A 9,669-nucleotide genomic window follows, 5' to 3' on the forward strand; every position below is an offset into this window, starting at 1 on the left:
TGTATGTGTTATTCATACCTTTGGCAAAAAAAAATCTTTCTTTAGATGTTTATGATGGGAGCCGTAACATCTGTATGCGCGCCGTTTCTGACTGCAGGTCTGGGTTTGGTCTAGATGTCATTTAGTCATTTTATGTTTCTGATACATGACACTTGTTTAGTGACATTTCATGGAGTTTCAGGTTTATCAAAACTATACTGTCGATGAATGCCTGCATATATCATCTCTATACCATGCTTTAAATTATCAACACAGGATATGTTGATCAGGTATATTATTTTCAGTAAATTGGTAGAATGGTAAAATTAATTCTTCTGAATGTGCTTGTTCATCATGTAGGCAGAAGAAGGAATTCTTACAGCTCTTAGGCTATGTGTGTACCAAGCATACTTCGCATATAGCGTAGTGCACTATGCGAAATGCTTTACTTGCAGTGTGTTTCACACCGAAAGTGGTATTCCGCTATGCACTGAGCTCATTAGGTTTCACAGACACTACCATAGCCTTATCAAAATTCTGTAGAAAGTTATTATCAGAATGGCTTTCCTCAAAGCTGAAAAATAGAAGGAAACGTAAACAGGCTGATGAGTTAAATGAAGACCTACTTTGGACAATTCTGCCATAACTATAGGAACGCATGTGTTAATCTTGGTAAGGTCAAAGTTTATTTAAGAACTTGACATTTGACACTTTTAAACAGGCTTGAGCTTCACCTTCGTGGGCCAAGGAGCTAACTACAATGACAGCATATATGCTGAACAACAGCCAGTCGTAACTGAAAGGTCAGGAAAGCTGTTTATATACAGGAAATGTTTAATTTTATTATCATGCACTTATTATACACGTTCACAATGGCGATGTCTACTGAATGTTGGAATATACTGGTGACCCGTTTGTTTCAACTGGAAATTTGTTTTGCTCTGGTATATCACCACTGTGTGGAATACCTGTCACTTGTCTTTCAGTTTCTACCTCATTTATTATGAACTCAAATTTCAATCTTAGAAGGACGTTTCTGCCACTGTGGAATAGATTTAATGACAGGCGAAAGACTTGTTAAAAAAAAAAAGCTTCTGAATCATAATTTCTACATCAGTATTGTCAAGTGTGATTTTCATTTTCCTTGGAGAACCTGAATGTTTTATTGTTTCTTCAGAAGACAGATGGAACACTACAAGGTCTGGAAGAAGTACTCGGCACTGAAAGTGCATATGAGAATTCGGCTATTGAATTTTCTCCATCGTTGTAATCATATGAGGTGTCTTTAGACTTTGTGATTCACTTATTAAACTGTCATGCAAACCACATTCTGATTTTCCTGAATCGAGCAGTTCTTAATGAAATAGCATCATGTAGTAATGCTGCCATGACATTTTTTTCGAGATCTGCCCTGTGGCTCCAGATCTTGGCTTTACAACCTTCTTCGTTTATTTCTGAAAGTAGTCCCCAAAATACTTCCATTTTTTATGGTTTTTGCTGAAACGTATACAAATTAAAACGTGTAAAGTTTTTTCTTGGCCAAACAAAGCGCGGTCTTATTTTAAACTCATCCTGTTGGCACTCTCTGTCGCTCTCTGTTCGCTCTGTTGCCTGACAACACAATTAAATCGATTAGCCGAATTTAATGAAATCACATCCACCGAAAAATAGTTTAAAATTGGATGATAATGGTGGATAGGGTTTTGATAATAGATTAAAGAGAACGGCAATATATTTCCCAAAGTTAAAATGATAAAAACGAATGGCAGGTACAGTTTAAGTCAGTTCAGAATATAGCATATGAAATCAGTAAATCTGATGATGAAGGCCTATGCCTTTAAAAGAAAAAAGAACACAGTTGAATACTGAATCATGAAACGTCTACAGATCACCAGAATAACCACTTAGCCATACTTAATTTTAATATAAGAATATTTATTGTAAGGTATCTTGCAGCTGGCGAATCGTTCCGATTGTTTACACTTCACTTTCGAATGGGAGTCTTCACAATTTCAAAAATTGTCAGAGAAACTTTTAAAGTTATATGGAACGTTTTACAAGATGAGTGTATACCGAAACCCACAAATTGAATGTGGCGTGAAACAGCAAGAAGCTATTGGAAAAAATTGAACTTTTCTAGCTGTGTAGGAAGTTTACATGTTAAACATGTTAAGTGCCCAGCAAACAGCAGCTCACATTACCACAATTACAAACATTAGTTTTCTATACTGCTTCAAGCTGCTGTTGATGCGGATTGCAAATGGAGCACTGTAGCTATCAGAGTCGATCACAGTGGCCGCACGGTCTAAGGCATGAACAGTATTCGCTTGCCCGAACACTGGGATCGTGGGTTCGAATCCCACTGAAGGCATGGATCTCTGCGTTTATTCTGTTTATTGTCCTGTGTGGGTAGCGGTCTTGCGACGGGCTGATCCCCCATCCAAGGAGTTGTACCGACTGTCTTAGGATTAAGAAACTGAAGTGAAACAAAGCGTTTCACGGATGACCTATGCTCCAAAGTGGGAGCACCTGTAAAGAGAGAGAGTGATCAGGGCAGTAGGACGTCAAAGTTATGGAAGAAATTGTAGATAGTCTTCATTATCTCTTGTATTAGAAAGGCAAACTTAACGTCCCCTCGGACACAGAATTACCTGGAACAGTATTGTAAGCTCCATTTGTTGTAGTAGCTGATGAAGCCTACCCAACACTACCTTAATGAGAACATATCCTAAACGAATTTTGGATAATCCAGTGTTTTCAACTCGTCTGTCCAGGGCGCTTTTGGACAAATGGAGTGGATGTATAGATCCACATTTTCTTGATTTCAGCACTAGATGGAGGTGAGTGGTCAACTTCAGGACCCTGCTGCTTTACCCGCGGGGACAGAGCCCCCGGTACCCATTGGATAGGAGGCTGGGTGCGCCCCAGAGCCGGTCGGAACGATATGGAGACGAGAAAATTCTGACCCTACCGGGACTCGATCTCCGACCCTTGGTCGTCCAGTCCGTAGGCAGTCACTATACCGACTGCGCTGCCCCGTCTCGCACGTTCATTAGTAATAACTTAAATAAATACAATTACAAAGCAACGTCATGCATAAATACCATCTTTCCCGACTTAGTGCGTGCTGCGGTGAATCATGTGTAAATTAGCGATAACACTGTGATCGCCTGTAGTTGCGTGTTGTAACAGCCCAATATATCCGATTAGTAAACCAAACCGTGTGTCTAATCACTTAACACGTGACAATATATTAGAGAGCAGTCCACTGAAACGAATGGTAAACTGAAAATTTTGCGAGGGAGAGTCAGTAAATAGGTCACAAATGGAAGTAAAACAGCTGTAATGGACGCAGAAGGTTTTCTGTATCGCTAGGTAGCATAGTCCAGCTTCATTACAGTCGCTGTAGAAGACCCGCATGCGCATACGCTGGTTTTAGTAGTCAAAGTGGCGACCGTGTTTGAGGATCATACTACCGAAAACCAGCGTTCTATTTCTCGTTTCTTCATAAAGAAATGTTTCCTTTTAAGGTGGGAAGTGTTAGTCGCGTAAAGCGGTTCACAACTGGGGCGATAAATTATCTCAAGGACGTTCGAAAGTTGCAGATGATGCCCCATGAGGACAGAAGGAACTGTGCAGCGGATGAAAGAGATGATTCGAGCTGACAGGAGGACAACGTTAGACAGTGTAACAACTGCGCTATGGTGTGCCCATGGTTCGCATACAGCATAATGCATGATCGTTTGAAGTTTCGGAAAGTGTGCGCACGGTGGTGCCCAGAGAACGGAGGGATCGAGAAAAAATGAACCGACTGGGTCTGACCTTGCAACATGTTACAGTATGCAGAGGACGGAGAAGATGAGAGTATGCTAACGGGACTTTTTGTTACTTGGGACGAATCATGTGTGCAGCACTGCAAACCCGAATCAAAGCGTGCTGCAATGCAATGGAAACATCCATCTTCACCTTCATCACTTACGCCATCAGGTGGTAAGGTTACGTTTATTGTGTTTTGAGATTCTCGTGGAGTACCAGAAATGGTGAAAGTGTGAATTCTGCATCATGCTGTGAAGTTATGTTGAAGCTTCGGGATGCAATTCGCAGAAAACATCAGGGCCAACTGGCAAGAGGGGTACTGCTTCATCATGACAATGTCAGACCCCATACAGCCCGTGCAACTACAACGGGAACTTCTTGCCCATGCGCCGTACAGCCCGAAACTGTGGATTCTGCACTGTACTGTGAAGTTCTGTTGAAGCTTCGGGATGCAATTCGCAGAAAACATCCAGGCCAACTGGCAAGAGGGGTACTGATTTATCATGACAATGTCAGACCCCATACAGCCCGTGCAACCCAGGACGGAATTCAAGAACTGTAGTGGGAACTTCTTGAACATCCGCCTTACAGCCCGGACTTAATCTCTAGTAACTTCCATCTGTTTGGTCCGCTAAAGACACCTTGGTGACAAGCATTTCGCTGATGAAGAGATTGAAACGGACGTGCGGAAGTGACTGAGACAGCGATCAAAATACTTCTATGCAGCGGGTTTCGACGCACTGGTAAAGACATGGGACAAATGTATCAATGTTGGAGGATATGTCGAGAAAGAATTTTTTTCCAAGTTCGAATATCATATACAAAGGTCGGATAAAAAGTAGTGGCAACACATCTGTGGCTCTGAAATGACTTTATTACCTGATGTAAACACATTCCTTCAATATAATCGCCCCCCCATGTTTACCACCTTCTGTCAAATTTGTGGAAGGCGTCGTACACCATCAGCGCGTCCACTTCTGTTGGTGTCCAGCAGTAACCGCCCTACAGCACGAATAATCTCGTGCACCTCGCAGGGGTTCTTTCATTTTGGCAAAGAGATCATAATTGCACGGACTCATATCGGATGAGTATGGTGGATCATGCAGTATCTCCCATCGCCAGCAACGATGGAGATCGTTGACAGCGTCAGCAGTATAAGCCCTTGCATTGTCATGAAGGATGGTGGGGTTCGTTGCCAACAAGTGTCATCGCTTTCTCCTGAGTGCTGGACAAGGATGATTGCGCAGGAAACCGCAGTAGTAGGCAGCGTTTAATGTCGTTGAGGTACAGTGTGGTGCAGTATCACTCCATCAGTGTCATATGCCACAATGAACATCGCCTTCGCATTACTCTGTGTAGGGCGCACTTTCTTTGGACGAGGAGAGCCAGGATGCTTCCGTTCATTTGATTGTTGCTTCAAGTGCGGTTCGTATGAGCAAGCCCAAGTTTCGTCCAGAGTGACGATCCTTCCAAGGAAGTCGTCACCTTCCCACGGTACCGGTCCAACAAGTCCCGTGTAATTGCATAAAGTTGCCATTGTTGTATCTCGGACATTGTATGGGGTACCCAACGCGCTGCAATTTTGGGGTATCGAAGAACATCGTGCAGAATGTGGAGCACAGTTTTGTGACATACGCCTACCTCAGCAGCTAACTCCCGCGCAGCCCATCGACGATCGACATCCAGCAAAGAAGCAAGAAGCTGAATTGTGTGGTTGTCAACATGGGGTCGTCCTGAACGACGGCTGTCCTGAATGGCATCCCTCCCTTCACGGAACAATTTCACCCATCGTGCCACTGTGCGATGTGGCAGAGCAGCATCACCACATGCTTCTCGCAGTCCCTGATAACAGTTTTGTGCACTACGACCTCGTGCAACTTCAATTTTTATCCAGGAGTGTTGTTCTTGTTTCGTAAACATGTTGTTAGGGTGCTTGATGTGGACTCCTGCACTTCAAGACGATGCACAATGCAACTCAATGAAACACAACCAGAACCACTCACTGCACTACTTCAACCGAACTTCTGCTATCAGCTACAGACGGCGCTAGTGCCACCTGACGCACATCTTTCATGTTACAGCAGTGTTGCCACTGCTTTTTATCCAACCCTTGTATTTTACGCTTTATATCAATTTGTGACCTATTTACTGACTCTCCCTCGTAATACAGGAGCCCTATCCTAATTCCAGAGAAAGCCATTCCTTATTAGAAGTACAAACATAACTCTGAATAAATTATTATATTTAAGAGAAATCGTAACATTTAGAGGTTTGTTATAATAAAGGGCAAAGCGATTCATGCATAATTAGGCTGTAACATCATCGCTATTCAAATACAACTTTGGTCACTGTGTCACTGATTCAGGAATAAATGAGTTCTTCTGCACCAGACACTGTGCAGTGCTGGAAAACAATGAAATCACATATATTAACATATAGTCATGCCTTTTTTCAATAAATTATTCACGATTAAGACTTGGTGAAGCAGTTCATTAATTGTGTGCCAAGTGTTTTGTAACAGACCCTTAGCCTTATTACTTCCGTTCCACTTCATACATTCTCTTGGAGAATATGCGCATGTAAATCTTGCTGTGTTGTTCCGTGTTAGTGGTGACCCTTATGTCATGGGTGCCAGGTTCCAGTGTAAAGCAGCGTGTCTCCTGCGGAAACTTGACTGGAAAGATTTCTTCCTGCAAACAGAAGTAGACCTGCAGTCTGCAGAAAGGTGCTGGTTTACTTAATTCATCTGTTGCGGTTACGTGAAATTACAGTATCCTCTCATGAAATAATTAGGTAAAAAAAGGTAAAGAACTAAACTTCGAAGCTTACTAACCTATCGTGGGGCGGGAGTATTTCTTTTATACATCATATACGATGGTTATATTGCAACAAAATCGTACTACAGCCTCACTGTGACTGTGAGGTTGGCACTGAGGTAGATAGGACTGTTGTGCGTCTTACTCTTTATATCTACAGTCACCTTAAAGTGGAAAAGAACTCACTCCCACTTCCAGCTCCAAATGTACCAACGCATCCCAAGGCCTGATGTATTCGAGCTCTTCCCCTTCATCCGGTTTGATTTTCTGCACCAACTCAACAACAAATGTGCAGCCTTCCTGGTCATCATCGGTGTCAGTAAGTATAATGCTGAACTCATCTGCAACAGGAGTAGTTTAGAATAAAATGTGACACTGAATTTCTCCAAGGCTTCCGATATGTAAAGGTTTGTGACAATCGTACATTAGTACAATCGGCTCAAAGATGGCGGTAAGGTTGTCAGCCTTACGCGCCGGCCGCGCTTCACCCCAGGAAAATTATTTAATTAATTCCTGGTACTCATTTCTGTTAGATGCTGAGTAAACCCCAGGGGCCATAGTGCGGCCAGAAGGATTAGGTCAATAGAAAAAATCCAATGACCTCATCGGGACTTCAACCCGCGAGCTTCCGGCTTGTAGCATAGTACCTTAACCACTACGCTACCGCGTACGAATATTATGTTCCTGGACACTATCCATCGTCCTGTCTTTATCTAAAAACACCGTCCTGTTTATATTACAAAACAACGTTTCAGAGACTGGAATCTTTCTCCGTCTTCACGTAACACCTCAGTTGGGCCCAATCGACAGAGCTAGTCCCCATCTCCGGAGAAAGGGACTAGCTCTCCGAAACTTTGTGTTTTGTAATATAAACAGGACGGTGGATATTGTCCAGAAACATAATATTTGTACTTGAAATTTCTAATTAACTAACTGTTAAGTGAACTTTGACGTTAGGCATTGCTAACACTTGTTTTCATCTCATTGTTTGTACTATACTCCTGTCAGCTAAAGAGACTATATACATTAGCTGAAAAGGGAGGATGATGACACCGGGTGTTAAAGAGAAAAGGGCTTTATGGGCGTATAGTACTCACTTAAATGAGCAAGGAAGTCCCAGTGAGCATATGCCTAGAAATCAATGCCTGCAGAGATATGGGCAAGTTTTGCATTTGACTGGATACTAGGGTGATACTGAAGTATGCATTAAGTTTCCTTACCTTTCCCTTGCGTGTGTTGTGACTGTCTCAGTAGACTCAGTAGTTACGCTACTTCTGTACTAAGGAAAGGGCAGTGACAGTTCGTGCTCTGATTGTAGTTTGATTTGAAATTCATTTAGTGGTGTTGTATTGGCCGCGCCATAGCTCAAGCGGCTAGTCGCTGGCTTAGCGATCCCGGGTCTGGTCAAGTGGGATTTGTGGTGGACAAAGTGTCGCTGGGGCAGGTTTTCTCTGAGTACTTCGGTTTCCCCTGCCAATCTTCATTCCACCAATTGCTCTACAATCACCCTCACCTATCATGTGGGGCTGGTACAATAGGCCAGAAGTGGCCGTAGTACAAGGGACCTAGTCCCACCCGACTAGCAATAAAAAATAGTGGTGTTGTAAATGGAATCTTAATTACTCGGTTTGCGAAACGACATTCATTTAATGTACGGGCATGCCAATGGACATTCTAGGGAAGCACATCGCCTCTACGCAGGGCATTACCCACAACACAGAATCTGATCCCACAAATTACTAACCAAACTTCACGAGCGACTGTACGAATGCGGGTCTTCTGCTCTTTCTCTTAATGAATACTGAAGTGTTGTCCTGGTGCCAGTCAAATTCAAAACTTACTCATATCTCAGCAGCCATAGATTTGTGGACATGTTGTGACATGATGCCTGAAAGCCGGTATAGTGGAGCCAGAGTAGACGTTGATTCCTAGGCAACGACCCGGCAAACAGGTTCCTGCGGAAATGAACACGCGCGCAACAATAGAAGATTGCCGCTTCTATGCAACGGCAGGGTAAACACACTTCTATAATAATTGAGGAATTGTTAGGAAACGGCGAGATGGTACCACTTTTGGGGTAATATACTGAGGATACAGGCTAAAACTGCTTTGTATTTCATAAAGAATGGTTCCGAGAAGGCTCAGTCGCTTGTTTCTAGCTTTCTAAACAATCCATGTCGTTTTAAAACGTGCCGGCACTGTTTTTATTTATTTATTTATTTGTTTATTTTTTTTTTTTGCATCTAATACAGCGCGGGTGCTTCCTCTTTCTTTTTGTTTATCTCGCCACACTTCGTGGAACTTTGTGCTATTTCACACCACACCAGTTGGTCACCTCTGTGTCGGCAATATAAACAAGTGCTCCAAGACCAGGAAAGAATGCAACTCATTAGTTCGTCTTTCGCCTGTGATATGAGTTACATGTTCCCGATGTGTTTTTTTTTTTCAGCTGGGGACAAGTACTGCGAGTTTCTTGTCTTATAACATTTCGCGTTTCAGTAGAATTAAGTGTGTGACAATATATACATCTTAATTTGTACGTGTATATAATTTCTGATTTAAAGTGTTAGAACACAGAATTTCCGCTTAGTAAGCGGGGTACAAGTGATAGTAGTCGTTTCAGTGGTTACGGTAGGAAAGGTTCACAAAATTGTTTAAATGTGTATAATTTCTTAGAGGACCGCCTTAACACCGCTCTTTCCAACCCGCCTTTGCTTGTATCGGCGCAGTCGGAATGGTGCTATCCCTGCTACACCTGTTTCTTCCTTAGGACAGTGTATGATGGCTACTGGAAGTTGTCCTCACAGATCAAACTAAGGAAGATCGGTATAGGTACGGGAAACTAGCTGGGTCGGTTTGCATGAGTCTCAGGGTAGCGATGCCGAAGAAAGCGTTTTTCTGAGAGTTGAGCCAATTGACGTTTATTCACCTGCTAATTCACCACACTGTTAAATTAATGTATTCTTAGCTTTAAGTTACAGCGTTACACTATCGGCTAGCTATGTCCCGGAGCGTGCAAGGGTCACGTCCGTTCAGTTCGGAATATTGTGAAAGTCTC

At 42.8% G+C, this 9,669-nt stretch overlaps 1 protein-coding gene across 4 annotated transcripts in view; it reads right to left on the bottom strand.

Moving 5' to 3' along the window:
- Positions 1-2,486: 2,486 nt before the first annotated feature.
- LOC111862249 (calpain-9) overlaps positions 2,487-9,669 on the bottom strand; it is a 44,046-nt gene continuing 36,863 nt past the window's right edge. For 3 of the 4 annotated variants that reach the window (XM_023847465.2, XM_023847463.2, XM_023847466.2), the window contains 2 exons: positions 6,798-6,952; positions 5,894-6,485 (listed from right to left, as the gene is read on the bottom strand). In XM_023847465.2, coding sequence (XP_023703233.1) covers positions 6,330-6,485; positions 6,798-6,952 — 311 coding nt within the window. In that variant the 3' untranslated portion in view covers positions 5,894-6,329. Of the gene's footprint in view, positions 2,509-5,893; positions 6,486-6,797; positions 6,953-9,669 lie in introns of those variants that run through there. The other variant, XM_023847464.2, reaches the window with a different exon arrangement.

The sequence above is a fragment of the Cryptotermes secundus genome, unplaced genomic scaffold (assembly GCF_002891405.2).
Source record: "Cryptotermes secundus unplaced genomic scaffold, Csec_1.0 scaffold3, whole genome shotgun sequence".
Lineage (NCBI taxonomy): Eukaryota > Metazoa > Arthropoda > Insecta > Blattodea > Kalotermitidae > Cryptotermes > Cryptotermes secundus.